The sequence below is a fragment of the Triticum dicoccoides genome, chromosome 3A (assembly GCF_002162155.2).
Source record: "Triticum dicoccoides isolate Atlit2015 ecotype Zavitan chromosome 3A, WEW_v2.0, whole genome shotgun sequence".
NCBI lineage: Eukaryota > Viridiplantae > Streptophyta > Magnoliopsida > Poales > Poaceae > Triticum > Triticum dicoccoides.
The window spans coordinates 20885400-20901234 of record NC_041384.1 but is presented as its reverse complement, the minus strand read 5'-3'; the positions used below and the strand labels follow the sequence as shown (position 1 = coordinate 20901234).

The 15835-nt window shown below is 42.6% G+C and overlaps 2 protein-coding genes across 2 annotated transcripts; both read right to left on the bottom strand.

Annotated features, from left to right (window-relative positions):
• Positions 1–2420: 2420 nt before the first annotated feature.
• On the bottom strand, positions 2421–5201 carry LOC119271027 (cysteine-rich receptor-like protein kinase 10). The gene is made up of 7 exons (XM_037552995.1): positions 4373–5201; positions 4116–4229; positions 3839–4023; positions 3421–3631; positions 3039–3279; positions 2804–2948; positions 2421–2714 (listed from the first exon to the last, which is right to left on the bottom strand). The coding sequence occupies exons 1-7, from the start codon at positions 5199–5201 to the stop codon at positions 2421–2423; spliced, it is 2019 nt and encodes a 672-aa protein (XP_037408892.1).
• A 1741-nt stretch (positions 5202–6942) lies between these two features.
• Positions 6943–10488, bottom strand: LOC119271026 (putative receptor-like protein kinase At4g00960). The gene is made up of 6 exons (XM_037552994.1): positions 9600–10488; positions 8396–8538; positions 7982–8192; positions 7575–7815; positions 7332–7482; positions 6943–7245 (listed from the first exon to the last, which is right to left on the bottom strand). The coding sequence occupies exons 1-6, from the start codon at positions 10486–10488 to the stop codon at positions 6943–6945; spliced, it is 1938 nt and encodes a 645-aa protein (XP_037408891.1).
• Positions 10489–15835: the final 5347 nt, after the last annotated feature.

Below are 15835 nucleotides of genomic sequence, written 5' to 3'. Positions count from 1 at the left end.
AAGGTAAGACCACATATGTACTTTCATGGAAACAAATCTAAACATGATAAAACAAAGGGGTCACAAATTTGAATTGCACTAGAAAGTAGAAAAAACGTAGCATTGGAAACATATCTCCATTGATAGAATTTTTACACAAGTTTGTATAGGGCCAAAATATTTCAATTAATTGCACCGGAAGAAAATTTCCATAATGCAAGCAACTGATTTGTTCACAGATGCTATATGGACCATTCTTTTATTGGAATACATTAATTCAGTTAATTGCATTTTAATTTATTAAAGTAGTATTAATTTGGATGTGGTTCACCATCGAAAGCATTTTGAGTACTTGTTGACCCAAGCAGACTCTGTATGAGTGAGATATGATCCTTTAGTCGTTTTAGTGATCACCACGCAAACCTAATTCCGTCCCCAATTTAGAGTGTAGTTATTTAGTTGGATCTAGTATTTTTTTGGCTTCTTTCTATGTTATGAGGAAAATATAGTTAGCTTGAGCAAACCTGCAAGTGATCACAAGTATGATGGTGTAAGAGGGCGGTGGCGATTGCCAAAAGGTGGTGGTCAGCAGTGAAGATGATGTTGATGGCAGGATGGTGGCTGCTAACCGAACTCAACACTTTAAAGGACTGGACCCTAAGCCGAGAAACTCAACATGATGATCCATTTGTGATGTCAACGATGCAATGCAGGAAGTAAATATTACGACAGCTTAGGTTGGTTTGGATAGGAATTTAACCTGATTTTTCTAGTATTTCGTGGGTACAGTATGAAAAACATATGCAATCTAAATACAGAAAAACTAAAACTTTCTCACCGAGCAACCTGAAATCTGATACCACGTGATAGGTACAAAGGTGTTTCTATTTTGTTGGAGGAGCCTTTGATGAACCAGCAACAAACTCTGGTATGTTTATTGACGATGTTGAAAAGACATTCAACTTGATTGTGAAGATCAATCCCTACACGCAGCCGAAGAACAAAGAACTTACGAAGCAATATGAATTGTAGGTCTCCTTCCTAAATACATACTCTGAAACTACACATAGTCTTTTACTCCAAAAGTACATGTGTTCCCCCAAATTTGAGGTGGCGCAACACCTATGGATGATCATGAACGAAATTATGAAATGACATATATTTGGTACATGTCTTCATGGGTCATTATGTCAGCCTTGAAGTCCTGAAATCTCTAGTACTAGAAATGCCATATTCATTCGTCGGCTGCCATCTCCACACTTGCTCATGTTACAATAATTGTCGCTCTTGTCCATGTAGGTCATTCTTTCCTTACTAATACAAATATATTAGATTCAGGTTGTATCATATTCTCATGAGAACTAGTGGAAGTTCCTAGAGACGAAAGATCTTGATATTTGACTTGGCTTATGCAAGCTATAGTAATTGGTCCTTGTGTTTCTGAAACTTGATTTGGCCTGGTCATGTGGGCTAAGGATGCAACTGTACGTAGTAGGGATGTCTCATCAAGAACTATGTTTCGATGTGGCAACACATGCATGCATTGTACTGGATATGCATATCAAGACCATTATGTCCAAGAGAAGTACACAAGGACATGACAGCTCTCTTGTATATATCAAATTTATGCGATATATTGATGATTATATAAAAGAGAATACACTAAAATTAATAGCATACAAATGGTAAATATTTTGAAACTTATTTCAGAAAAATTTCTCCTCAATCTGCATGTACCTCTTATTGTTCTTTTCTAAGATGATTTTGCTTCATTATTTTGGTAAAAAATTAGTACTATATGTTTACTCTTAAAGATATACTATCCTAAAAGTTGTACAATTAAATTTTGTGTGACTCTTTCTGTCGAAATATATAAACAATCTACACTACTGAATCTAAAATATATTTTTTATTTGCCAAGAAAAATATTTTCATACTATAATTGGCTTTCTTATTTTGCTAAAAATAGTATATCATTATTCATTGATACATGCCATCCCAAATATTATACCGTCAAACTCGCCTGACTCTTCCTGTTAAATTATTTAAACAATACACTTGCTAAAATTAAAAATATATTTGTATTTGCCATGAAAATTCCAAATTTCGGTTTTTGTATATTTTCTACTAACCTATACATGCAGAAAGTAATTAGCAAATGTATCATGTCCAAGACCATGTCAAGGTCAAAAAGAAATATGTTTTTACGCATAGTGTAAATACACAATCGATCCCTCGAAATAGTCCCATGCCCTAAAACCATCGGCAAAATATGTAAAGACATTACTACAAACTATCAAAGCCATATTTTTGATTGGTTATATCCATCATGCAAAGTATGATACATCTATAATATCAAGAAGGTCATGCACTTCATATAGAACTATAATCTTATGCACTACACACCATCTAAGTTCATACAACACTGATACAAAAGAAAACTATCTAGGGGTTATCATGGATATAGTCACATCATTAACACTACACGATTGAGTTGTAGTGGGTGCTTCTTTCCCCCCCGTGAAATATGCCGGGTGCTTAGGCTTATCTACAATCATGGTCTTGCTGCTTAGCATTGCGACAACATCCAACATGGTTGGTCGATCAACTGCATTCTCTTGTACACATAGCAATGCAATGTTAATGCACCTCATCATTTCTTCCGAACGACCGTTTGGAAGCAATGCCGCATCAATGAGATTGACCCAGCTTTCCTCTTCAAATAATTGCCAAGCCTATTTGAAATTTCATTAAATACTTTAGGAAGACACATAATAAACTAGCATTTTCTTTTTATTTTATGGATGTGTAAAGGTGCACTCACATGTCCGAGGAGGTTGATGAAATTTCCACATTCATGAGAATTCCTTTTCCCGCTAAGGATCTCAAGAGTTAAAACACCGAAGCTGAAGACATCCGATTTGATAGAGAAGAGACCGTGGGAAGCATACTCGGGTGCCATGTAGCCACTAAAATTATGCAACAATATATGTTAACTTACTATATGGTCGAGTTACAATTTAAGTGTTCACAAATGCAGTAATTTATATGAGACTTACAGTGTACCAACTACTTTCCTTGTAGTATTTGCTTCGGTGTTATTTGAGCTGAATATTTTTGCTAGTCCAAAATCTGAAATTTTTGCATTCATTTCGCTATCCAAGAGAATGTTGCTTGGCTTAAGATCTCGATGTATAACGCGCAACCTAGAGTGCTTATGTAGGTAAAGAAGTCCTTCTGCTATTCCTACAATTATTACAAGACGTTTGTCCCAATCCAGTAGTGTTTTTCTATTTTCATCTGCACGTAAACAAATATTAGTATAATAGAGTAATCTAAAGAAACAATCTAAAGCCAAGAACCTTAATTTTTGAAAATATTTTAAGGTGCCATCATGACAAACAATGTCTATCATATGAATTTGAAAGTGCAAATATGTACCAAAGATGAAGAAGTCCAAGCTTTTATTTGGCAAGTATTCGTAGACCAGTATTTTCTCCTCTCCTTGAGAGCAACATCCCATGAGCCTAACCAAATTTCTGTGTTGAAGTTTCGCTATAAGCTCAACTTCATTTTTGAACTCTATGAAACCTTGTCCTGAATGTGAATCAAGTCTCTTCACTGCTATCTCATTTCCATCAGGAAAGTGGCCCTAGGAAACGTAAATATTTTTATTAATAATATGCAACAATCCAGGCTGCTTTATGTTGCACAAGTTAATTCACAATTCAATAGTGCCGTGTAAAAGCACATTTACACTACTTTGGATCTATATTTTTCCTATACTCTAACGAGGCTTTGGTATCATTTTGTATTGCCTAGAAAACAAGGATTACAGAACGGTGTTGTATATAATTACCTTGTAAACAGGGCCAAATCCACCTTGGCCGAGCTTGTTTTCGTCCGAGAAGTTAACTGTGGCCTCTAATATCTGATGAAAGTCAAATACTGCAAACTCAGCCAACTCCGTTTCCATTTCCCAAACTAGTTCATCTCTTTCTTGAAACTCGTGAGTACGCTTTCCTTGTAAGGTTGTCCCTTTATCTGAAAATTATGAACCAGCGCAATCAATTATGAACCAGTAGTGAGTAGAGTATATATATAATGTTGATCATTTCAGTAACTAATTTACCCACCTATTGTGTGCTTGGTTCTAAGGCGCCGACGATGGTGGACGATGAAGCAGAGTGCAACTAGCGCTACAGGAGCAGCTACCGATAAGGCAATTACCCAAGGTTTTACTCCATGTCCTTCAAAATTAAACATCCATACGTCCATGAATTAGCATTACGTCACAATAATTCCATAAAAATCATAATAACTTGGCAACTACTTTATCAAGAGTCTTGTCGCATATTTGAATTGTTGCATGCGTGAATTGTTCATCACATACTCTTGCTTGCCGGAGCTGGCGCTGGTGCTGGTGCCGTTGCCGGAGCGATGGATGATGGAGATGGAACCCGCTGCATGCTTTTGTCGTTGTGGAACATAAAAGGCTCGAACCTCACGTTGCAACGGAGCACGAACATCCGTCCGCCCACGCGCACTGAGTTTGTAGCGTTGAGCGCGCCGACAAGCCGCCGGAGGCACGCCAGGCAGTCGCCGGCGGACAGGTCAGGCGTGCACTGCGCCAGGGAGTAGAGTGTCGGTGCGGCACTGCCAATGGAGTCCATGGACCCTGTGGCGAACCTCCTCGCCGTGCCGGCCGCGTACCGTGCCGTCTGCGTCAGGAGCTGGCGGACGGCGGCAGCGACAACCCCAGCCTTGCCCGGGATTTGCACCGGGTTAAAGAACTGGAAGAACGTGTCGTTCCAGGTGACAGTGGATCCCGGGCTGAGGAAGCCGCCGTCGCCGGAGAAGCCGAGGAGGCACCCTGGCCGCGTGACATTTACCTCGTCGTAGTCGTAGTAGACGGTGGCGGCCTCATGTTTCGGGCACATCTTCTGCGCGTACGTGAACGAGGAGGCGACGCACTCTCTGCACGCGGTGAGGTTTGTGGTGTCGTGGCGGCAGAGCGCGAGCGCGCGCACCACGCCGGTGGTGGCGGTGGCGAAGAGCTGCGGGGAGGAGGAGGCGTTGCCGGGGAACGTAGCGTTGAGCACGGCGAGGCTGGACCGGTAGGTGCTTTTGGCCGTGTAGTTGCCGGCGCGGCCGCAGACGTGGCCGATTGCCGACGCCGACGCCGGCATGAGGAGGAGGAGGAGCAGCAGCACGCCCACCATTGTGCGGCAGGGTTTCTGATGGTCCGTGCTTGTGTTGGTTTCTCATTGCTTAAAACGCAAAACGTACGTGTTTGACACGCACGGATGCACTTGGAAATGTACGTGTGTTTTGCGCCCACCATTGACTTGGAAGAATGCAAGGCACCAGCAATGCTAAGTCGACGGACATTTACAGCCTGTTTGGTAAACACTTGGGCATGAGAACGAGAGTTTGCATCAGAGTGTTTATGGAGGGATTAGTCATGAGAAGTTGATTTTTACTCCCATTCTTTTATTTGGTATATGATGGGAATTAACACGGGATAAAACTCTGCTCACGAATTAACAAGGTACCCCCTGGAAAGAAATAGGTGGGAATTGGCTTCCTCAACTCCCATTCCCCTTCCCACTTAAACTCCCATTCCCTCTAATCAAACAGTGGACTTTTAATCTCCTAACCCCTCAACTCCCATTTTCCATCTCTAATTCCCCCGAACCAAACGCGCTGTCAAATTATGACTCGACTAATGGGAAGTTAGGCCCCACCCATCTAAAAATCAAGATGGGCCGGGGCATGTTTAGTTGGTTAGGAAGAAGCGAGTGAATTGCAAAAAAAAAAACATCACATTAAAGCCTAGGTTTGCAGAAAACACAGGTTTACGAATTCCTGTGTAAACCGGTGTTTTATGCAAACCTAGGCCTCAATGTGGTGGTTTTCCACAATTCACCCGGAAGGAGCCTGTGCAAGCTTGTAGGACTTTGTACGTCTAGCATTTTTGAGCAAGTTGATGCACTGGACTCACTTTTTTTCAAATAAAAAAAATAGTGGATTGACTTGTAAGAATGCAAAGCAAGTCTTTGCAGTGGATGTCGACCAGTTTGTTGACTAGTTTTCACAGTGGATGACCACCAGTCTGTTGACTATTGCTTGACAAGGCGTCATCCTAATTTTTGAGAAAAGTATGTTTTTGTCCCACAAGTTTAACAAACTTCTACATCTGGTCCCTTAAGATTTTTCTGAGCGATATTTAGTCCCTCATGTTTCAAAACCAGATAACTTTCATCGGAAAATCAAATTATATGGGAAAACCGGACACATGGCACAGGTTTTGTCCCCGAGCTCCAGATTCACCCATCGAGCACTTGCATGCATCGAGAGTGGCCATCGCCTGAGCAAAGACTCCTAACCTTCGTCGTGTGCCTCGCCACACAACCATGTTCCTACTTCCCTAGGAGCCCGTGGTGAGCCTGCTTCTTCCCCTTCTTCCAATGCGATCGGTGTCGTGAGCTACTTCGCCAGCGACAACCTCCTCTACTCCTCCAGGCCACGACTAGCTCTTCTCCGCATGCCATGACACAACACTCCACTCCTCCCACTCTCCGATGTCTTCCGGGCACAAGAGAATTCCTGGGAGCACTCCATCTACTTCTGCTATGCAACCATTCATAATTGTATTTCATTTTCTACGTTGTCATGCAACATGTGTTTTCAGTTATGAAGGACAGAATGGTACAAAATTTACTATGTGCACATCATTAAAGTAAGGTAGTATTTTGCAACACCAAAAAGGGAAATATGATCAAAGGCATAGGAAAATCAGCTGATTATTTACTCCAGCTAGCTTGGAAGCCTTCTTTTATATCTATTGGGGTACATAATCTCACATTTGAAGCAACACTTATACTTCCACATCATATAATGTTTATAGTGTTGTTAATACTAGTACAATGATAGATTAATAACATGACACAAGGAAAACCACTATCTAGGAATTGTGGCAGATATGGTTATATCATTAATACTGCACAACTCGGGAGCATTGGACGTCTCTTCATTTCCCACCCTTACATTGATATATGCTGGCTGCTTAGGCTTAGCCAAGATCATAGTATCACTTCTTAGCATTGAAACAATATCTCCCATGGTTGGCCGATCAACTGCATTCTCTTGCACACATAACAATGCTATATTAATGCACCTCATTAACTTTGCCAAGTGAGTATCAGGAACCAATGATGCATTGAGGAGATCGATCCACTTCCCTTGTTCCCACAATTGCCATGCCTGTTTCGCAATCCCATTAAAAAAATAGGTTTTATAGCAAATGAAGAAAAAAAAATGCAAGTTGAAGCACGTGTGTATACGCTTACATATCCAAGGAGATTGACGAAGCCTCCACATTGTTGGTTACCAGAATTCTGTTTTCCGCTAAGGATCTCAAAAATAACAACACCAAAGCTGAAGACATCGGATTTAATAGAGAAGACGCCCTTTGAAGCATACTCAGGGGCCATGTAACCACTAAAATTATATATGATAAATGTCAAGATTACCTTATCTAGTTGAAATGTAATATATATAATTGGAGTTGGAGTTTTTTCTGTGAAACTTACTATGTGCCAACCACTCTTCTTGTAGTGTCGCCTTCAGTGTCATTTTTGCTGAATATTTTTGCTAGCCCGAAATCTGAAATTTTTGGATTCATTTCGCTGTCTAGGAGAATGTTGCTTGGTTTAAGATCTCGATGTATGACAAGCAATCGAGAGTGCTTATGTAAGTAAAGGAGTCCATGTGCTACTCCTTCAATTATTTCTAACAGTTTTGTCCAATCTAGTAAAGCTCTTTTATACTCATCTGCACATCAATTAGATACTTAGTATACGGCGAAAAGCGCACACATAAATTAAACTACATATTCACAGAACTGATAGAAATAATATTTTCGAGTAATATTTAGTTCTTTTGATGCAGCACAACCACGGACAATAATTATGGTAAATTAAGAAATGCAAATGCATACCAAAGATGAAGATGTCCAGGCTTTTGTTTGGCAAGTATTCGTAGACCAATATTTTCTCCTCTTCTTGGGAGCAACATCCCAAGAACCTAACCAAATTTGTGTGCTGGAGTTTGGCTATGAGCTGGACTTCATTTTTAAACTCAGCGAAACCCTGTCCTGAATGTGAAGCAAGTCTCTTAAGCGCTATCTCCAACCCATCTGGAAGCTGGCCCTGAGAAAAAAATATCTACCCTAAAGTTAGGCTCTTCCCCACCTTCGCTGGAATTAATCATCCTCTCCCGTTTAAAAGTTAGTACTATATAAGATAGCTAGGTTCAATGTAGACATACATGTTTCATACAAGAGATCATATTAGGCTGCTAAAACAGTTCACAAGAAAAATATGTAAACCTCATAGGCCTACAAATGTAGTACCTTGTAGACAGCACCAAAGCCACCTTGTCCAAGTTTGTTTTCTTCTGAAAAATAACTTGTGGCCTCCAATAACTGTTCAAAGTGAAACAAAGAGAACTCCGAATTCTTCCCTTGCCAAACTAGGCCCTCTCTCCCTAAATTCACTAGATCATCAGCATAACATTATTACCACTACATTTAAAAAAAGGACGCCGATAACTGCCACACGTGTGGCATATACGATATGCGCCCACACACCGTATGTGGTGTGAGCAAGAGGCAGCTCACACAGGCTGTGTGTGGGCGGACATTAGAATTGCCCACACGTGTGGGCGCGGCTACTTCGTGCCACACGACCAACAAGTACTACTCATCTCCACCCCGTGCGTGTGGCACGAAGCAAAAATGCCCACACGTCCTGACGCAGCTACGTTAGGTATCCCGCGGGATGACGATTTAGTTGCCATCCTGGTTGGCAGATGTAGTTATCCGGGATGGCAAGTGTAGTTGTAAAAGCATGGCAACTCTATCTGTTTTGGTTAACTATAGTTGTCATGTCTAATTTATGGTAGTTGACATGTGTAATCAAACCGTAGTTGCCGTGTGTGATTAACTATTTGCCACATATGGTCAAAACAGTAGTTGCCATGTGTGTTTACCTAGTTGCCACGTGTGGTCCAACCATAGTTGCCATGTATTGTTAATCACAGTTGCCATGTGTGTTTATCTGGTTGCCACGTACTCGCAACTGCAGTTGCCGTGTAGCAAAGAATCACTGTTGCCATGTGTGTGTACCGAGTTGCCACGTTCGCGTAACTGCAGTTGCCGTGTAGCAAAGAATCACAGTTGCCATGTGTGTGTACCGAGTTGCCACGTTCGCGTAACTGCAGTTACCATCCACAAGGTAGTAGTGTCGTGTGGCGAAAAGCAGTTCGCCCACACGCGCATGACCTAGTTGGTGGCTGTGTGGGCGAAAAGCAGTTCGCCCACACAACGCAGCTGACAAACAGCGTGGTGCGGATGTGTGGGCAAACTCTCCAACGGCCACACACCAGCTCTGTCCTACGTGGCACACCAAATCCACCTTTTCATGTCAAGATTCGTGTAAAAGACAGTGAACGACGATCCAGGCATGTAAACGAGTTGGATAACGGCCACACGTGTGGGCGTTAGTGTTTTCGTAAAAAGACATTATTACCACTAACGGTGAAGAACGTGAAGGAACAACGTTCCACTAGGTCATTAGGTAGCATACCTTTTCTTCGCCTTTTGAGCCGACGAGAGTAACAATTGAAGAAGAGAAATGCTGCTGCCGATAGTGGAACTGCAACTACCGCAATTACCCACACCATGCTCCTGCGTTTGGTCGGAGTCGTCGGCGGTGGCCGCGACGGCAGAATCAGCATGGGCTGGGCGTCGTAGAACCGATATGCCTCGTACCTAAAATAGCACCGCGTGACAGCCATCTGCCCACCAATGCGCAGGGACATGGTGGAGTTGACCATGCCGAGGAGACGGCGCAGGCACGCCGAGCAGTCGTCGGCGGACAGGTCCGGCGTGCACTGCGCCTGGGAGTACACCTTCGGGTAGGTCGTCACTCTAGCCATGTCCATGACGCCGGTCGCGTAGAGCCTCGGCTCCGTGGTGGCCGCCTTCTCCGCGGTCTCCACAAGCAGCTCGCGGACGAGGCCGACGACAAGGGGTACGTCGCCGGTGGTGACGTTCTTGATGTTCCACTGCTGGAATGGCGGCGTGTTGTCTCCGTACGCTCCCGTGGTATTCGAGGGCGCCGCTAGGATGTCATCGCCGGCGCTGTAGACGACGATACAGTCGCCGTAGGTGGAGCGGGCCTTGTCGCACCTGGTCCGGTTCAGCGCTTTGCCGAACCAGTTGGCGATGCAGTCACCGCAGGCGGGGCCGTCGAGGACGTCGCCGCGGCAGAGCCCGAGCGCGAAGACGACATTGGGGGCGCCGCCGAACGTCTTGGTGGCGAAGTGTACCGGTGATGAGGCAGCGTTCTTGGAGAGAGTGGTGGCGATGGCCTTGACGTTGTCGCAGAACACGTCGGCGGCCGCCAGAGACGGTGCAAGTAGGAGGAGCAGGATGATGGCCATGCCCGATCTATCACGAGTGCACGACTAGCTAGCTACAACATGTTTCTTGTGTCCCTTCTGCCAGATGAGATGATCCAGAAATAAGTGCGCTTGTGTGTCATCAAATCACCATCGGTCACTTGGAAAAATGAACACGGAAAACTTTTTTCAGCTGATTTCGCATGGGTCAATGAAACGACCAACGCACCCATCACCGTGCACCGAAAGGCACATTACTTTGGAAAGATCAACGCACACTCAGACTTTTGTTTGCGGGGGCCTTATTTTTTGTTCTTCTGAATCACTAGATAATTGTCAATGTGTTACAATGGCAGCATAATTTGTACTCCCTCCTATCTAAAAAAAACTGTCATGGCTTCAGTTCAGCTTATTTAGTTTAAATTTAAACTGAAGCCATGACACCTTTTTTGATCGTAAGGAGTACATTTCTATTAATTTTTTAGTGAATTTGTGTAGGTAATCATCATGATTACAAGCCATTTTATTGTTAATGTGATTACAAATTAAAAAAAAAGCTTTACAGTTAAGGTGGTTTTCATGCAAAACTGATGAGGAAAAACCAAAAGATGGGATGAGAAAATAAAAATAGGAACTACGGATGAAAGGGTGGACGAATAAATGAGCTAGAGAGAACACTATTTTTTTAAACTAGGAGGGATTCTCTTTCTTATCATGCCGGCTAGCGAGGATAGAAGCTTGGTTTTATTTTTTTGTGTTTGCTAAATTTCTAGCTTTCAGTTGAATCTGTTATCGTTCCATTTTATAGTGCTTTATGATTCCTGTGTCATGTGTAGGGTACATTTCCTTGTGTTTGAATTACTGCCATTTATTAAACAGTCAGGATGACTGGAATACCAAGGTTAGTGGGCGGCGACATAATACCCAAGCGGCGGCCGTTTACATAATGGAGAGAAAAACGAGACTTGTTATGCACCTCTTTATTTGACTCTCTTCTCTCATGACATGAACTAACAGAGGTTAAGCATAACAATGTTGACTAATGTTTTGTGGGAGCTGCTATAGGGAGCTCCTATAGCTCACCTGGTGCGAGCGTTAAGCCAGCGATCCCTCACGTTGGGTGGACCGGCCCAGTACAATCGATTGTTAGCCCCTATAATAGTAGCATAGGTTTGAGTTGTCGAGTTTTTCCTTCTGTGTTTTTTCCTACAACAAAAAAAAAACTACAAATTGTCCAGAATTTTTTTATGACTTTTAAAAATATCCGAGAACTAAAAATCTTTCATGAATTTGAAAATTGTTTGCATTTCCAAAAAATTATCATGAATTTGAAAAAAATCATGAATTCAAAAAATGTTTGTGCATTGCGAAAAATGTTTGCGAATTTCAAAATTGTTCATGGATCGATTTCTCTTTTTGTGAATTCAAAATTTGTTCTCGATTTTTTTAATCTGTGGATTCAAATAATGTTCGTAAATTCAAAAAGTAGTCACGAACTAAAAAATTGTTTGTTGATTTAATTTTTTAAATATTAATATTTTTGAATATTTATTGAAATTTTCAATTATTTTTGAAACTATAAACATTTTTTTAAATGCAAATGTTTTTTTTTATTGCAAACAATTTTTTAAAACATGAACAAAATTGACGACAAGAGATGGAGATCAAAAGCAGATCGTTTACAGTACTAATGAAATACAATATAATTTATTGAATTATCCTCTTTGTTCGTGCGTGTATGCCATCCAGCTATGTGATATATTACCATAATCGAGTGTTTATCCTGTTGTATTTCTATGTTCATTTTTCGATAAAGGGCGATTTTATTATCTCAGAATGTAGCATCAAGGGGATACAAAATATTATGAGTAACACCCGGCCTCTGCATAACTAAGATGCACACAACCAAATCTAAAAGTCTGACAAAAAACAAGAAATACAAACTGACATATCGGCAACAGTAAAGTCCTATAGACCGACACTATGCCTATGTCGAAGGTGGTGGCGGATCGATCCGGAGGTTATGCTGTCATCCATGTTGGGAAAAAACCTCCGTAGCCACCTGCTCCAACCGCGTACACACCGCCTTGAACAACGATTGGTGCTCCGATCGTTGTAGCATAGACCACGTATGAAGCGAGTGCGTACAACGGAAAATAACCTGCAGAGGAGAAGCATTTTTTCCATTAAAAATCAAATCGTTTCTACATAGCCAGAGCGACCAAATTAAGGCGTACGCTCCCACCCTTATAAGCGCTTTAAACCTACTTGGAATACCGTCCAACCAGTGACCAAATATATTGGCAACACTTGTGGGCGGATATAAATTTGACGCTATTTGGATGATTGACCATGTAGAACGTGCAAACTTGCATTGGAAAAAGAGGTGTTTGATTGTCTCGTCATGAGTACAAAAACAACACTTCTTACTCTCTTTGGTCAACACAACTCCCTTACGAATATACCACATGAAAATTTTCACTTTTAGTGGAATCCTGGACTTTCAAATTTTCTTGTTATTACTCATTGGTACCTCAGAATGTGTGAGCGCACGGTACATAGAGTCTACTGTAAAAGAACCTGATGTAGTAAGGTTCCAGCGAAACACATCCCGACCTTGTGTCAAGTTAATCGAATCCAACCGGGACAAAAGATTATGCCATGACAGAAGTCTGGGGCCAATCAAATCCCGCCTAAACGAAATGTTCGGCGGGGATGAACTGAGCACGTGCGCAATAGTGTTGTTCGTATCGCGAGCAATGTTATATAAGGCTGGATATTGTTCTCTGAGACTGGCATTGCCTAGCCAGATGTCTTCCCAGAATCAAATCTCCGACCCGTCTTTTATCGCGAAAGACCCAAAGTGAAAGAGATGTTTCTTTGCCGCCATTAGGCCAGCCCAGAAGTGCGAGTCACCAGATTTCCAATATTCCTGGGACACCGCCTTTTGGACTAGATACTTTTTGCGCAACATTGTTTGCCAAATACCATTCTCAGTAAGAAGTTTGAACAACCATTTACTGAGCAATGCCTCATTCTTGACCTGTAGGTCATGAATTGCAAGGCCGCCTTGGTCTTTTGGCCTACAAACCAATCTCCATTTGGCCAACCGATATTTTTTTCTTTTCTCCATCTCCTTGCCAAAAAAATCTGGATCTAAAATAATCCAATCTTTGCAGGACCCTTTTTGGGAGTTGGAAGAAAGAAAGTATATAAAGAACCATATTTGTGAGAACGGAGTTAATCAAAACCAACTGTCCTCCAACTGAGAGCAGCTTGCCTTTCCAACTGCTCAATCGTTTCTCTGGACGCTCCTCTACATGCTTCCACTCCGCAATGGTGAGACGCCGATAGTGGATCGGTATTCCTAAATATTTAATCGGGAATTGGCCATGTGCGCAACCAAAGAGGTCAGCATAATCGGCAGCCGCCTCAACGGCTTCTCCAAAGCAGAAAAGTTCACTTTTATGGAAGTTAATTTTGAGACCCGACATTTGCTCAAACGCTGAGAGCAAGAGTTTTAGGTTTCGAGCCTTGTCTAGGTCATGTTCCATAAAAAGAATTGTGTCATCGGCATACTGCAGAATAGAGAGGCCACCATCCACAAGATGTGGCACTACTCCTTCTATCTGGTCGTCCTGCTTAGCACGCTCAATCAGAATAGCCAACATGTCAGCAACAATGTTAAATAACATTGGAGACATGGACTCACCCTGCCGTAGTCCTTTTTTTGTCTGAAAGTAAGGGCCTACATCATCATTGACTTTGATGGCCACACTACCTCCAGTTACAAAATTTTGGATCCATTGACGCCATTTATCGGAGAAACCTTTCATTCTTAGGGCTTGTTGGAGGAAAGACCATTTGACCTTGTCATAGGCTTTTTCAAAGTCAATTTTGAATACTACTCCACTCATATTTCTATGTTCATACACATATGTATGCATCTAGCTATGTAATCTAATCAAACAATCCAAATTATCTATTGTACATTTCTCATGCAAGCATACAATCTTCCCATAAGCATATACCTGCTCAAAAGAAATTTACACAAAAAGCTACCACAATATACTATGGTAACAGACTCGATCAACAATAGATTAAGTTATAATTTGATCAACGATGGGCTCAAGCTCGGGCGCGGCGTGCTGCCGCGCCTCTGCCTACTAGTCCTTTCTTACCCTCGCATGCAATCTCCTCTTCTGCGGTTTGCCACGCGGAGCTGCACGTAGACCCACTCCTGCCGCTGCTATTCTTTTGCCTCATGCATGTGCATGCACCGCTGCTCTACTCTGTGTTTCTCTTTCTTTTTTTCCGTGGGCAACTCTGACCTGTCTCGCAATCTGCAGCTAGGGGTGTGTTATACGCTTGTATTATACGGATGACATGCTACGGTGGTCTTTGATGTAACTTTGCTTGGTACTACAACTATTTTTTTGATTATAAGTTTTTGCTCCCATGCAAAAACATGCCTTGTTTTTTTTCTAGGTATTTTTGCTATGAAAGAATGAAGATTTATTGCATAGTAAAGTTAGTCGTGGCCATATTGTAATCAATGACCGTGACCTGGTCCTTGTTGCAATGGGTGATCAAAAGTCCACATGTTTGCAATGCCATGCAAGCTGGAGATGATGTTGCAATGGGTTACTGCAACATCGTTCATGTTGCAATGGAGTCGATGCTGCAAAGATTGTCATCATTAGTGCAAAGCCCATCGTCGTTGTTGCAAGCCGGGACGCTTGAAACTGCAAAGGAGTGACCGCAACTGCTGCAAGTCGAGATGCGATACTTTGCAAGGGATGCCCACCATGGTAGCAAGATGACAAACCTGATGTTGCAACGGGTGGCCACCACTGCTACAAGACGGACACGCAACGTCACATGGTCGGCCACCATTGCCGCAAGCTAAGACACAAGATGCTACAAGGATTGATTGTTGGTGCTGCAAGCGGTATGCATGATGCTGCAATCGCCGAGCACCACTACTGCAACATACGACGCTACAAAGGGCTAATTGCCATTGCTGCAAGTGGTCCATGTCATGAGACAACCACACGCTGGGGTGCCACGAGGCTTGTCTGTCGGGTGTGTGAGTGGTGATGCGAGGGTTGTTGGGTGATGCCCCAATGGGGGCAGTGACCGCAACAGTGACCATGTTGCAACCTCGAACGACGACCATGATGTGCAACGACCGCGGCGGCAATGCAACCAGGATCGGAGGCTCGTAATGTTAACTGGTGCTGCGCTTGTCGGGTCTTCTCACCAATTGTTGCAATGGGCAGGGAGGACAACTGGCGGGGGTGTTGCACGTGAATGACTAATGGTGATACTATGACAGCAACAACTAAGGTGACAACTTAACACTTTCATGTAGAAACAGGAATACATG

Bases quoted from the DNA above. Each gene is read 5' to 3' on its own strand.
- LOC119271027 (XM_037552995.1), bottom strand. From the start codon at position 5,201: ATGGTGGGCGTGCTGCTGCTCCTCCTCCTCCTCATGCCGGCGTCGGCG. The intron at 3,632-3,838 runs GTAATTATATAC...TACGTTTCCTAG, and splicing joins GATTTGGCCCTGTTTACAAG to GGCCACTTTCCTGATGGAAA. The intron at 3,280-3,420 runs GTACATATTTGC...GTTTACGTGCAG, and splicing joins CTTGGACTTCTTCATCTTTG to ATGAAAATAGAAAAACACTA.
- LOC119271026 (XM_037552994.1), bottom strand. From the start codon at position 10,488: ATGGCCATCATCCTGCTCCTCCTACTTGCACCGTCTCTGGCGGCCGCC. The intron at 8,193-8,395 runs GTACTACATTTG...TTTTTTTCTCAG, and splicing joins GCTTTGGTGCTGTCTACAAG to GGCCAGCTTCCAGATGGGTT. The intron at 7,246-7,331 runs GTAAGCGTATAC...ATTGCGAAACAG, and splicing joins TCGTCAATCTCCTTGGATAT to GCATGGCAATTGTGGGAACA.